This window comes from Artemia franciscana, chromosome 16, assembly GCF_032884065.1.
Source record: "Artemia franciscana chromosome 16, ASM3288406v1, whole genome shotgun sequence".
NCBI lineage: Eukaryota > Metazoa > Arthropoda > Branchiopoda > Anostraca > Artemiidae > Artemia > Artemia franciscana.
Window position 1 is genome coordinate 28638409 of NC_088878.1, and position 15398 is coordinate 28653806.

Below are 15398 nucleotides of genomic sequence, written 5' to 3' on the forward strand. Positions count from 1 at the left end.
CAACACCATAAAGACCTTATATAACCCCAGGCCAAAAGTTAAACCCTTGCGCCAGGGCTCTGGGGGATTGTGTCAACCCTTGAGGCATTGTTATATGTTCTTTGGACTATTTTAAACGAAATTCTCATTACACGATTTCAATCAGATGCTCTTGTGAAAAGAGGGGTAGTTGTGGGGGGACTAGCTGACCTCCATCAGTTTTGACTCTTAAAAGGGAATTAAAACTTCCAATTTCGACCAAATGAGTCACCTCTAAAATCTAAAAACGAATCCCTTCAAGAAGAACCTTCAATGCCCCCGGGGGCGTAACTTACAGCCATCACCCCCAGGCTCTTGTGCTTTGTATCAACCACAAAAGCCTCGTTACACGATCTTTACATTGTTTCCAATAAAAGAACTTCTCGAAATTCCTATTGGATGCATCTTGGGAAAATACGACATGTGTATGTGTGTGTGTGAAGGGGGGCAGCTGCGCTCTGATCACTTTGACTCTTAGAAATGGAACTATAACTTCTGATTTTCATTGCAATGAGTCCCCTCCTAGGCATATACGACCAACCTTTCTATAAAAACCTGGTTTGCCCCAAGGGCATAACTTACAATGCTTACTGTGAGAGCCGTAAGGGGGGGGGGCATCTTCCTCACAGACATAATTCTCGAACCCTTCAACTGCGATGAACAAGATTTATATAAACAAATTTTGATTGGAGGTGTTTGGGGAGATAATGGGTGGGGGGAGTGAGGGACCGGCTGTTCTCAAATCACTTTTTAATCTTAAAAAGGCCATTATAACTTCCAATTTTAATTCAAAGGAGCCTCGTCTGAAGTTTATATGACCACCAATTACATGAAAGCCTTGTATGCCCCCAGGTCATAGCTGAAAACCCTATCCCTAGGTCACTGGTGGGTTTGTCTACCCTAGGGGTATTGTAATATGTTCTTTGGACTGTTTTGAACAAAATCACTATCTATTAATTTCAATCAGTTTTGTTTGGTGAAAAGAAAGGTAGTTTGGTGGGGGGGGATGGTTACCATCAATCATTTTTGACTCTTAGAAATGAACTAAAAGTCTCATATTTCAACAAAATAAACTTCCTTTAAAGTTAAACAACCATCCCTTCCATAAAAACTTTAAACGCCACCGGAACATAACGTACAACCCCTGTCCCCAAGCTGTGGTAGTTTTTATCAACCCCAAAAGCCTTGTTATATCATCTTTGAACTATTTTTAATAAAATAAGTCTCAAACTTTTTATTGGATTTTGGGAAAGCACGAGGTGTGTGTGTGGGGGGGGGGAGTAGCTGCCCTCGAGTCACTTTTACCCTAATAAAGGGTTAAGAAATTCTAAGAAATTCTAATTGCCAATACAATGGGTCTTCTCCAAAGTATATACGACCATCCTTTCTATAAGAATTTTTCATACCCCCAGGGCATAACGTACCACCCTTGTCCTGAGAGTTGTGGGGGTGGGAGTTTTTTCCTAAAAGACAAAATTCGAAGACCGTTTAACTACGTTAAACAAAATTGCTACCTCAAAAATTTTGTTTGTCTTTGGGGACATGATGGGGGTGAGGGGGGGGGGGGGTGCTGCTTGCTCTCAAATCACTTTCGACTCTTAAAAAGGGCACTACACTACCCAAATTCAACTCAAAGGACACACATCGGAAGTATTTACGACCGCCCATTCCCAAAAAGCCTTATTTCCCCCTAGGGTAAGACTTATAATCCTATCCCCAGAGCACTGGGGGGGTTCTGTGAGCCCTAGAAGCATCATCTTATGTTCTCTGGACTAATTGAATAAACTTGCTATTTCACAATTTCAATCAGATTTGTTTTGTAAAACGAGGAGTTTTCTGGGGGGGGGGCTTAGTTGCCCTCCATTTTGACTCTGAAAAGGGAACTAGAATTTTTAATTGTTAACCAAATGAGTTTCCTCTAAGGTTTATTCAACCAGCCTTTTCATAAAAGGCTTAATTGCCCCCGGGAAATAACCTGCAACCCTTGCCCCCAGGCTATATGGCTTTGTTTAATCCTCAAAAACCTTATTATATGAAATTTTGAATAAAATTAATATCTCAAAATTTCTACGAGATGTATTTTGAGAAAATACAAGGTATGGGGGGAATATCTAACCTCCGCTCACTTTGAATCGTTCAAAGAGCACTAGGACGTCTGATTACCAATCCAATGAGCGTCGTATCGAAGTTCATACGTCCGCCCATTCTATAAGAATCTTATGTGACCCAAAGGCATAACTTATAGTCCTTGCCCTGAGGACTGTTTGGGGCATCATGCTCAAACACATAATTTCATACTTTTAAACTGCAATAAACAAAATGGCTATCTCTATATTTTGATGGGCTATGTTTGGGGAAATGATGGATGTGGGAGGGGGTTCGTCACCCTCCAATCACTTTCTATTGTTAATAAGGGTACTAGTCCTTTCAATTTCCAATTGAATGAACTTTTTTTTAAGTTTCCATGACAACTCTTTCGATAGGAAGTGCCCTGGTCTACGAAAAAATAATAACAAGAAAATAATACATTGGGCCAATATCGTTCTTCACTTAGGTAAAAAGAGAGCTAGTTGTTGGAGAGGGTAGTTGCCCTCCCTCACTTTTGACTTTTAGAAGGGAACAAAAACTTTTATTTTACAACCAAATGAGGTTCCTCAAAGGTTTATGCAACTATTCCTTCCATAGAAACCTTAAATGTCCTCGAGAAATAATTTGCAGCCATCCCCCCTATGCTCTGCGGGTTTCTTTCAAACACAAAAGCCTTGTTATAAGATATTTGGACTATTTTGAATAAAATTAGTATCTCAAAATGGCTTTCGGAAAAAAATTACTATAAGATGTACTTTGGAAAAATACGAGGTGCGGCGGGGAATTTTAAAAAAGGTACTGGAACATTTGATTGTGAATCCAATGAGCTTCCTCGGAAGTTGATACGTCGACCCTTTCTATAAGAACATTATGTTACCCAAGGGCATAACTTACAACCCTTGTCCTGAGAGATGTGTGGGTCATCATCCTAAAAGACATAATTTCGGACTTTGAAACTACGTCGAATAAAATGGCTATCTTAAAATTTTGATTGAAAATGTTTGTGGAAATGATGGGTGTCGGGGGGGGGCTGTTGCCCTCCAATCACTTTCGACTATTAAAAAGGTACTAGTCCATTCAATTTCCAATTGAATGTACCCTTTCTTAAGTTTCTACGACAACTCCTTCGATATGAAGTGCCCTGGTTTAAAAAAAAAAAATTGTAATAAGAAAATAATACAATGTACCAACATCATTCTTTTCTTAGGCAGCTCTGTTTGCACAGCATGTGATTAAATGAAAAAAACAAGTTTTTTTGTTTTAACTGAAAGGAAAGAGCATCGTTTAAACTTAAAAAGAACATTATTATTACGTGTATGAAGGAGGTTACCTCCTCCTCAACACCTCACTCGTTAAGCTAAATTGTTTTATTGCTTTTAAAAAAAAACTTCTTATTGTTCTAATGAATCGACCCTTGTGTTTCAGGAGTCGTTATAAAATCTAATCTAATTAATCTAATAAAACGGCCTTTGTGATTCAGGGGTAATTCTTAAGGAATTGAAACAAAATTTAAAATTTAACATAAAAGGCGAGAGATTAAGGACAGGGTAATCCCCTCATGTACTCATTAATTTCTGTTCGTTTTGACTTTTAATGTTGCTCTTCACTTTCAGTTGAAAAAACTTTTAAAATATAATTTATGATCGTTTTCTAAATAAAGCCAGGAAGTCTGACTCCACATCCACGGAGGAATCCTCCTTCATACGGGGATACCCTCTATATAATTCAATGTCTGTGAAAATTTACCCCCGGCAATTACCCTTAACACTCCATTTGTAAAACTGAGATGGAAAAGAGAAAGAAAGACAAAAAAAAAATGAATTTTATATAGGCAAATTCCCCCAGTATAAAATTTCCTCAGACAAGTTCACCTCCAGAAAACTTCCCTCCCAATGTAAAATTCCCCCTTGGATAAAACAAACATACTTCTTGTCCCCCCCCCCCTATCCGGATATGTATTCAGACTTCCCAATAACAAATACTATGTGTAAACAATGGGCAAATTATATAGCAGAAGGACCTTTCCCTCGAGTTTATTAGGGGGAGGAGAGTGGTCATATGGTATCCAGAGGCATAGTTATTTGGCCTTTCATCTATGATAAATAAAATGGTTATCTCAAAATTTTGATCGGAAGATTTTGGGAAAGAGGGGAAGGGGAGGGTGCCTATTCACCCTCCAATCTTTTTGGTCACTTAAAAATGGCACTAGATTTCAAATTTAACTTGTATGAGCACTCTCCTGATATTCTAGGACCACTGGGTCGATGCGTTCACCCCAGAAAAACGACAACAAAAAACACGCATTTGTAATTTTTCTTTAGGCAAAAAAAAGCAAAATTCCACATTTGTGCATTTAGGACATGGAAACCTCTGAAATAAGTTTCTCTGATGTGATGAGTCTGATGGTGTGATTCCCATTAAGATTCTTCGATATTTAGGGGTTTTCCCCCATTTTTGGAAAACGAGGCAGATTTATAACCTTTCATGTGTAACACTAAATCTAATGAAACTTATATATATCTATGGGTATCAAACTTCCTTTTCTAGAGTTTTGGATATTATTAAGCTGTGCCCGGCCGAAGATGCATAGCCAAAGATGCATAAAGAGATGCATAGATGGGAAGATGCCGAAGATACATAGCATAATTTTTGGAATTTAGGAAAAATGGGAGCTTGGAACAACAATTTTCTAATCTAATAATAGGAGGTTATTTTTGAATTGAAGCCAAAAGTTAGTCAAAATAAATCGGATGACAAAATATATAAAACTGTGCTGTGATCATGCGTTAGACATACATAGTTATAATGTTGCCTATGTATAAGCATCCACGCTTACAAGTTCAGCCAAATGAACGTATAGAAAAGCAAAATTCAACTACGTGGAATAACAAATTCCAACTATATGGAAATTTCACCGAAAGTTGAAATTCAAGTCATCGTAGTTTTACCGTTGTAAGCTCAATTGCTTGTCACAAATGAGTATTATGCCCAAGCCTAATCATAGCCACAATTGTGAATAAAATCAAAAGTACGTATGACCACAGAGCCTATTGACAAAGTTATCCAAAATCAAACAGAAAAACAACCATGATATTAGAAAAATGAAAAATATCTCCGAAGTATGAATTTTTGCGCTGCTGGAATCTACAGAGATAGCCGAATAGTTTCTTTTCAGAATTAAGACGGTGATCATTAGAAACTATAATTTGACTTAGCACTATCAGTGGCCATTACTGTGGCTCAAGTAGATCATGACTTAAATTAATTTATAATCATAATGATAAAGATTTTCAAATCATTAGTGTTCAACTCTCCTGTAGATATGGGTCCACGATGACGGCTAATCATTCTAGCACCTATTGACCATGGTTGGAATTACTATGTTATACCCAGTGTTGTCACCTATAGTACCTCTCTCCAATTTTAGTAAAACGAATTCATCCACTTTGGTGATTTATTACTCTGCGGATGGAATTACCTTAAAATGGATAGTGATCGTGGTTTTTTACTTTAATGACCCGCAGTTTTTACTGACTTGCAAAACTTGTACTTATATTTCTTGACTTTACACGTACTTTATTGGTTGAAACGTGGGAGACATTGCAGCTAAAAAATAAAATCTCCAAAAATAGTCGTTTTTAATTCAATCTAAATTTTTCAAAAACAGATCTTTAAAGAATGTTTAACACAGCACAGAAGATTGTTTTTATTTACTGGAGTTACATGGTGTGCATGATTTCGCACAGAACGCTTGTTCAGCGCAAAACAGCTTCTTGCTGTGGTTGCAAAAATTGGTAGTCATTCGGTGGATTCGCACTAGGCAAAAGCTACAGGCCGTTCTCATCTTTTCTACAGATGTCCTTGAACGTATTTCACCTATCAGCTCCGTTGTTTGATATCGAGTCATATCGAGTACTGCAAAGTGCACGTTTCTAAGAAAGTGGCCAAATGCGGCTGGGCCAACTCTTTGAACAGAATATTCATGAAAGCCTTTTGTGAACGTGGACTTCAGTCGTATTTGGAAATATTGAAGGAGTAGTGCTATTGTAATGTTAAATTGGACACGTGATATTGATACCCTCATGGTAAGCTGAAATAAGCAGCACAATTTTTGATGACCTAGGAAGATAGGACACTAAAGTCAACTCCCGATCGAAATAGACCGTTGAAGTTCCTGTAATTATCCCTCTGCTCATAAGCAGCACTTCCAAAATTTCCCTCTTGTTTTTTTGTTTATTTTTACTGTAGCAACTGTCGTCAGTCGATACGGTTTTTACAGAAGTTCTACTGTAAATGAAATAGATGTTAACCAGTTGTCAGTCGTGACATTTCTATTTGTCCCCATACAAGTCTTTGAGTTCTCGCACATATTATGGCCCCAGTGAGAATTTGTCACTCTTTATCTCCTTTTCAAACGTGGCATCACATTCACCATGTACTTTGTTCCACTTTGCTACTTGTACCTTGTAACTTGTTAGTTACTTGTTAGTTGCACTTTGTTACTTGTTAGGATTGTTGGGAATATACCTTCTAAAAAGTCAGGGTCCATGGAATCCTAAGCGCTGCTCGTCGATTGGGACGTAGATATCTGGGAGAAAATGATATTTTAAGCTCTGTATGATTAGTTCCCATGTTTCCCTTATAGGTGGAAACAGGTTTTTTTAAAATCGCTTTTCCCGACTATTTTTGTCATAAAAACGCAAACAATGGATCGAGAATCTGAAGCACTGACGGTTCACAGTGGTATGGTATGTAGAGCCACTCAATTGAGTGGCAAACAGCTCCTCGGCTTATATATTCCTGTCTTTTAGTGAGCCTGAGAATATGAGGAGACCATCTAGCCCCTAACTTCTATTTCAAACGTTGCAGCAGTGGTTGGTTGAAAAGGAAGTACTGAAATACTGACAGTTCACTTTTGGCCGTTTTCGCATTGTCACTTGCAGGACCAGTTCACAACTAAAAATGGTTCCTGCTTTCGCCTAGTTAGATCTGGACAAGAGGACAGCTGACCATCGATGACTATTATTTCCTTTAAAAGATGTTCTCCTTTGAATGGCAATATGTTCACCCCCAGGAAGCTGAGATGAGAGAGGAGGGTTGTCTCTGGTCTGGCTGAACGATTCCGAAGATATAAAACCTTCAGCATCCATTTTTTAAGCTTCAACTGGGGCTGGCTTAACCTCACTGTCTCCATCAGGGCTGCTATATATGTTCTTGTTTGGAGGAAAATAGTCATCAATGGAATACTTGCAAATCAGATACTTGGAATACTTGGAATACAATTGAAATCAGAAATGTCATGGATCTTCTGGCTCTCTTCATCGACCGTACCAGAGTCCTCTGCTGCTTCACTATCTTATGATTCAAGGGGATGGAGGATTTTTGCATCCAAATTCCGTCACGAAATCATTCTGCAAAAAGTAAAATGTTTGCTGCTCATTTGTGAAATTGAAAAATAGCCAAATTGAGTATTTTCATTTGATATTTCTTCATAAGAAGTTTTTTAACAACGTTACAAAACTTATCTAACCTGATAGTCCGAAGAAGCTTAGTAATTACTAAGTCTTGATTAAAAATCTAATCTTTGCAACAGGTGAAAAGTTACACAGATGGTAAGCTTTGTAAGTTTCACTACTCACCCTTAATATTCCCCCAACTGGTTCAGATAATAAAACGCCGATGAGGACACAAGACTTGGTTAATCTTAATATTAGCATATCGGGGAGGTCGTTTCTCGTATTGCGTCTGTCTCCATGGCAATTGCGAAAAGAAATTTTATTGTCGTAAAATTTACGAAAGCTTACCATTCTAGGACTAAAGAAAACAATAGAGATTGAGCGTTATATTGCAAACATACGCTCAAACTATAAAAGTGTCTTACCTTTCGCAGTCTTTGGGACAGCATGGACTCCCTGAGCCTGACTGACCAAGGGCCATCCATAATCAGTCAGTTTCAGCACCCAACGCGAGTCAACAACACAATTGCGGGATGTTAAGTAGCCGTGCACTCGGATAGAACTTGAATGAAGATACCTCAAACCCTGAAATGCGAAAATTGCACTGGCAAATAGAAAAAAATGTAAACAAGCTACCACATTTGCTGGAACGACGTAACTTCTAAACTTTGCTAGAAAGCATGTATAAAATATTTCAACCATATTCCTGACTGTGTTACTTTTTTTTTATCAACTATGAAGGTTGAACTAAAAAAAAAGAATTTATTTGCTTACATCTGAAAAACGTTTCTAGCACGCTTATTACAGTAAATTCTTGTAATTTCAAGTTAAGAAATGGGTTGAAATATTGTAAGTTGAGAAATGTGTTTTTTGCTAAAAATAATAACGATCTATACTCTTACATCCCAAAAGTGGAGAAGCCTATAAAGCCAAAAAATAGTTTTTCCTCTTAAACTCAGCAAAATTGCACTTGCATTTGCCTAAAATATGGTAATATTTATTAGTGAAAGGTAGTAATATGCAATTTGTAAAAGCAAAAATTTCACCTTTTGATATGTTTGGCTGAAAAGCCAAGAATATTAAATGTGTGAAGACGAATCAACTAGTAAATATACGTTTAATGTTACTTTGAGAAAATGTCTGTGTACTAAGACAACTTCTTCTTCTTATGTTTGTGAGGTCTCTGGACCTCACTCAGTAGATCATAACTCAGCAGATGTAAAAATATTTTAAATAAATTTTAAGGTTCCTATCGAGGAAAATACTGAAAATTCAAAAGGATTGCCAGAATAAATAGTTTTAAAAGTAGTAACAATAAATTATTATCATTAAAAATCCCCACTTTAACGATACTGAGTTAGTTATTAAACACTATCTTTCAGGAATCCGAAATTTTTTTAACCCACGAAAGTTTCTTACCTCAATTTTGATCTTTTGTGTCAGTTTTTTTTTATACTCTAATGAGAGATTAGCCTATTGGAAGCCATGGCAACAACAATGGTTAAGTTTGACCATGAAGTTTAGGCGCTTCGAAAGACTGAGGATGATTTGTTAAGTGTTTTCCAGAGAAATTATCCAATGATATTTCTGGGTGCTACTTTGAATGATCGAAAAATAGCATAGAAATGTTCGACTTTAGATTGAAACAAAAGTTAAACCATCGGAATTACCATGCCCGACAACTTTATGCCACAAATTACCATTGCCGACAAATCATTCGGAAATCATCACAACAAAATCATTTGTTGTATGGGTAGCACTGATGTGTTTCTTTTTTTTTTCTCACTGGCAGCGAGGAATCGGAACAATATTTTGAGCTCATTTTGGGCGCATGTAAAAAAAAGGTTGCAATACCTTTGTGATATTCTATGCAAAAAAACTTAATATGTAAAATGTAATGTATTTTTGACTCATTTTTAATGTTATACTTGTGACAAGGTTAATAGGGATTACCCCCTATATATAGATAGATATCTACTCGCCAGGTTTGAAAATCTACTCAGTAAAAATGAGACCGAAATTGAAAGAAAAGTATATTTATTTTATTCAGGGTGGTCTGATCTGTTCTGGAAAGCAACGAATTTGGCAAAAGATGAAGCAGAACGACTTATTTTCAGAAGTTAGTATGACACTATACTGTCGTGCTGATGTCTCCCACTCTATTCTTTAGACTGCAAAAGATAGTTGACTGATGTCTAGACAAAAGAAACATTGAGCAGAAACAGCAGAAACCTTGAGCAGAACTGCAAAAAAAAGTGAGCAGTGGCTGCATTTATGTTTACAAAGCAATTGGTTGGCAACTGGTAAAGTTCAGGTAGTAGCTGGTGTAGCTCTGGTGAACTCTGGTGAAAGCGGAGTAGGAAAATGGAAACTGGAAGACATGAAAATTTAAAAGTATCGAATACAGAAAATAAAGGAATCAGATGGGGACGGTGAGGCGATTAATATTGGTGATTTGTGAGTAATGAATTGAAGTTGTCGGTTTTTATCAGCTTTTTAATAGAGTAGCATTAATGAGCATACTTAAGACAAATTTGTATGCTTTAATATTAGCCAATAGTGATCACAACACACACAAATCTAGTATAGAGGTACAAAACTACCCAAAAGCTTCAAAGTAAAGCATTAGTTTCAAACACTGTTCCCATTGAACGACTTTTTATTTGTTTGTTCTTTCCTCAGCTGGGTTTCTCTGTACCACCGTTATCTTTTAAATACCAATTTAACAATGATTTTAACAAAAAAAAAGAAAAATAAATTAAAAGCACTAAAGAAAAAAAGAGAAAAGGAAGGAAGAGAGAAAAAAAGGAGAAAAGAAATAAAAAGCGCTACAAGTTGCAAATAGGCTTGTAAAACCAAAAGGCTGGGTAGTTCGGGCTGGGTAGGACTTCATAATATTATTTTACCGGTCAACAAAACACCACGTTTTAGTAGGTGCGGCTCGAAATTTAGTTGGCTGTGACCTAAAAATTATCTGGATCGTTTGGACGCTGATGGCAACCCTCATTAGCTGTTATAGCAGCAGTGATCAAAGATAACTTTGAAAACGAAAAATTCAATTTTTTAAGAAAAATGGCAAAATAAAAAAATAAAAAAAACCTCTTTCTCTATTAAAATTGTGTCATATCTTGTCATAAAATTAAGAAACTCAAACTGAAATTCCCTGATGTCTCTTAACATCTAAGGATTTTGAATAATTTAGACAAAACCTTTTCACGCTGTGATGAAAGAAAAGTTTACTCACAGAAAAACTAGTTTGAAAAGGACATGTTAAGAGTCAAAGTTAGAAATTAGGTCAGCTATTTTTTTTTTTTTACTGTGAACTAATTTGACACTTAAGGATAAAATTGAGGAAGTGAAATCCAAGCATCCATTGTTTGAAATGCTTTAACATTTAAAGGATGAAAGATGAAATTCATTAATTTTTTCCAAGTTTGCATATGCAGTAAATAATGTTTAGAAACGTTATGTGTAATCTATATATATATAAATAAGTTGTCTGTGTGTCGAGTGACGTCATGTTTGTGTGTCGACTGACGTCATATTTGTCGACTGACGAAATTACAGACCGGGACATCGTGACACAAATGACGACCGGGACACCGAGACATAGGGAATATAAATGACGACCAGGACACTCAAAGAGAAAGCGACCGGGACACAAGGAATGTTCGATTAGCAATCACCATCAACAAAGCACCGGGACACAAATGACGACCGGGACACAGGGAATATAAATGACGACCAGGACACTCAAAGAGAAATCACAGACCGGGACAATGGAACACAAATGACGACCGGGACAAAAATGACGACCGGGACACCAGGACAGAGGGAATATAAATGACGACCGCGACACTCAAAGAGAAATTACAGACTGGGACACCGGGCCACAAATGACGACCGGGACATAGGGAAACAACAACAATGGGGACGCCGGGGGGCACAGGGGGATATATAAATGACGAAGGGGACACAGGAAAGTTTCGATTAGCAATCACCATCAACAAAGTTCAAGGGCAATCATTAGAATAATGAGGTATAGATCTGAATTGAGATTGTTTTTCCCATGGACAATTATATGTTGTATGTTCAAGAGTCGGTAAACCTGACAATCTATTTATATGCAAAGACAATGGGACAGCCAAGAATGTTGTATATTCGCAAGTTTTACCTAGTTAAAAATATGTATATATATATATATATATATATATATATATATATATATATATATATATATATATATATATATATATATATATATATATATATATATATATATATCTATATTCACAGGTGGGACACAGGGACACAACTACAATGGCGCGTAAATAATATGGCGCGTAACGACTTAAGCGCGCGGGGGGGGGGGGCTTGGGGGGCGCGAAGCGCCCCCACCAACTAGGTGTTGGGGTGGTGCGAAGCGCCACCCCAGCAGCAAGTGTTTATATATAATGTTTATATGTAATATATAATATTTATATATACTTATTTTTATATTAATATACAACGTTTAACATTATAAAGTTTGTATATATTTATATATAAAAAGGTTTAGAAACTTAAGTTGTAATTTAGGTTCTAATCATAGAGTAACCTGAATTAAAGAAGTTCTGCAAATGATGTGGTAATTTCCTAATCCTTAAGGAATATATTAATGAAAACTAAAAATTACTCAAAGAAGGTGAAGCTTAGTGCCACACACTTTGGCAAGTATAATCACACTAGCTAGAACAATATAAAAAAGGGAGTAGGACAGGACTTAAACCCATGTCTAGTGTATTAGTTTTGTTTGTTTTGAAGTTTATTTTGTGTTGTTGTTCACGTCGAAGTTTTTCGTTTCTATTGTTGTTTTTTTATTCTTATGTTCTTTTCAAATGTAAGGTTGTTCACTAAATAAATTAATAATGGAAAGGTTATTCTAAATTGGTAAAATGAGGGATTTTTCCAAAACTAAAAATGGGAATATTATTTAGTTCTTTGAACAGGTTTTCCATCTTTCTTTTTTTTTAACTAAAAGGCTGTCGTTTATTAGGTTTAAGCTTATTATGCAAACTTCCCCAGTATTTAAATTCTAGGTAAGTCTCTGATTGAAGATAAGATTTTTTTTTAGTTTTTTTTTATTTTCAAAGAGTTGACAACTATAGTGTTTAATCGGTAGCTACAAAGAATAGTAATAATGCTACTTACTAATAACTCACCGCAGCACCAAGCCACCTGAAGCCAAAACAGCTATATAATCTCCTCCTCCCTCTATACACCCTCCAAGGAAATTGTCATTTCCCTTGAATCTTTCCTTACGACTTGCCCCCCACTACCAACAAAGATGACCTGGTTTCTGTTTAGCCGTGAAAGGTTTGCCGAATAGGTCACAATTTGTCATCCTTCACCTGCAGAACATCCCCAAGTCATCTCACCCTTTCTCTCATTATAAACCTAGAAAGCGGAATTGAACCACTATTTTCGTACAGCATACTGTTTGAAATACGGTCAGTCAGTCAGGTACCCAAAACAATCCGTAGGCAATTTCTTTGGAAAATATCTAGCAAATCCTACTCCGTTTGGGAATGCCTTTATTTATGAACAATATTCGACCTGTGTCATCCCTTTAGCTTCCAATATTCTAATTTTAATTCGTTGACTTATCTTCCTATGTTCGCAAACTTTATTCAACCGTTAAAAAACACCTTGGGCCTGCACCATTGTTCTTGTTAAGAATTCCACCAAGATAAGTGAAGATGTCCACTTGGTCGATCTTTTCGTTACCCAACGTCACCTTTTTATTTTCACTGATTCCTAACTTAAGCAACTTAGGCCTCTTTTCGAGCACCATCTCTAGTCCTACTCTCAAACTTATTCTAGCACCCTGAACTCAAAAATCTCTAAAAGTTCATTTGTTTTGCTCAAGTTTCAGAGATATGAGTTACTGAAAATTCTAGTTCTAAGCATGAATACCTTGGGCGAAATGTTAATACAATAGTTATTTCTTAACGTCGTAACATTCTAGGTTGCAATTTTTATTTTCTTTAAATCATTGAAATTATTTTTGCATCAGGAAAGCAATGATCCCAGAACCAATGCAGGACGGAGACTAACACTTAGCGCTTAAGCCAGCTTAGAACCTTCGGCTTAGAACTTAAGCTGATGGTAAGAAGTCTGAGACCCTTTGCAGAATAGAGGCCTCGGGCAATCCTGGGCCCATCTTGATCACAACGTGGTTTTTTCATCTTGGCGATGTTCTTCTATCAGCAAGAGTCAAAATCCTGCACAGACAATCTTAAGCCTATTACATCCGACTCATTATATATTCATGCCTACAAATATTCTGCTACTACGGGGAGACAGCCTATAATAGATAAATTAGCTAGGAGAAGTTTTTCAGCCCGAAAATGCCCACCAAAACAGACAAGCCCCAGAAAAATTATTCGTTAATCAGAATCCAGTTCAAATGTTGTGTCGTTTACTGGGCAAAAATTTCCTCGATGGGCGCCACTCCTCAAATCGGAATGGAGTCAAAATAAGACCACAAGGCCCTCAGTCTTGCAGGTGCTCCAACAGGCTCGGTACAGCCCTTTGTATAGGCCGTTATCAATAGATCTGGATCTTATGCCCTGCATGTTTGCGCTCTAAAGAAGAAAATTGAAATGACTCTAGACCACGTCAAACTTTAGCTAAAAAGAAAAATTAAAACAAATCCCCATTCATAATAGTCCGAAAAGTAAGTCTATTTTTTGCGTTCTATTGTCATTTTTTTGAATAGAAAATTTAAGAAGTACTTAAAACGATTAAATTCTCTACTCTTCAAAGAACATTCTAATGGAAACCAAAACTATTCCAGACGAGGAGCCTTGGATTCCACCAACATAGAGCAATCATCAGTTTATAGAAGTTAAAGAAGTAAGGAAATGTCTTACTTTTTACAGTCCATCATTGGAAATACTAGAATCAAATAAGCTCTGTAAATGATAGAAAGATTTTTCCCGTCTTTGAACAAACCATGAATTGAAATTGTCATAAGCCCTGATAACGCGAAACTTTGCTCCCACACACTCAAGGTGTTAACCTATTTACAGAAGTTCCAAAAATAAATCTATTTCTTTCGCTGTTACTAACATTTATTGAAACGTTTGGATTGAAGGCGTTCTTTGAATGGTAGAGACATTTTTTTTCCAAGTGTGACAGTAAAAATTAATGGATAATGAAATGACTACAGACAGTGGGAAATTTAACTCCATAAAGCCCATGGTGATACTCAGGAACACGAATCTTAGAAGTCAATTAGTGTTTTACTTTTTACTGTCGTTCTTAGAAAATGCCAATCTTGAAGGAGTTTTGTAAATGATAGGGTTAGTAAAATAGGGTAAGTAAAATAAGAGATTTATCGGAGTGATAAGGATCTAATGATCCCTGATAGTGGTTACCTGATTGATAAATCAATTCCTATTTAAAAAGAACTTACAGTTTTAAGTTTCGCCCTGTAAAATAAAGCTTATTCGGCTCTTTACAGTCCTTTGTCGGGCCCCGTACTTGAGAGAACTAATATTTTTCATTAGTTTTCCTTTTCCATTAAGCATATAAGTTTCAAACCGATCGGATAAAAATGGTTTTAAATTTTTTTTGGGGTGGTATGTTCGGGGATACCTGTACCCCAAAACAATTTGTTTTCTTGTACATTAGATTCCTTTTGGCATAAAATTCAAGGTTACAAGTTTCCAATTAATCGTCAAAAAAATTAATTTAGACCACTTCCAGACCCCCTAGTAACCTTCTTTTCCAACAAAAATGTGCTCCTCTTGGCTCATGGAACCATTCCAAAGAGTTTTGAGCCAATGGGAT

General features: G+C 36.6%; 1 protein-coding gene across 2 annotated transcripts in view; it reads right to left on the reverse strand.

Moving 5' to 3' along the window:
- Positions 1 to 15398, reverse strand: part of LOC136037312 (retinal guanylyl cyclase 2-like) — a 170075-nt gene that overhangs the window by 19962 nt on the left and 134715 nt on the right. For both annotated transcript variants that reach the window (XM_065719976.1, XM_065719977.1), the window contains exon 11: positions 7988 to 8147. In XM_065719976.1, the coding sequence (XP_065576048.1) occupies positions 7988 to 8147 (160 nt within the window). The remainder of the gene's footprint in view (positions 1 to 7987; positions 8148 to 15398) is intronic.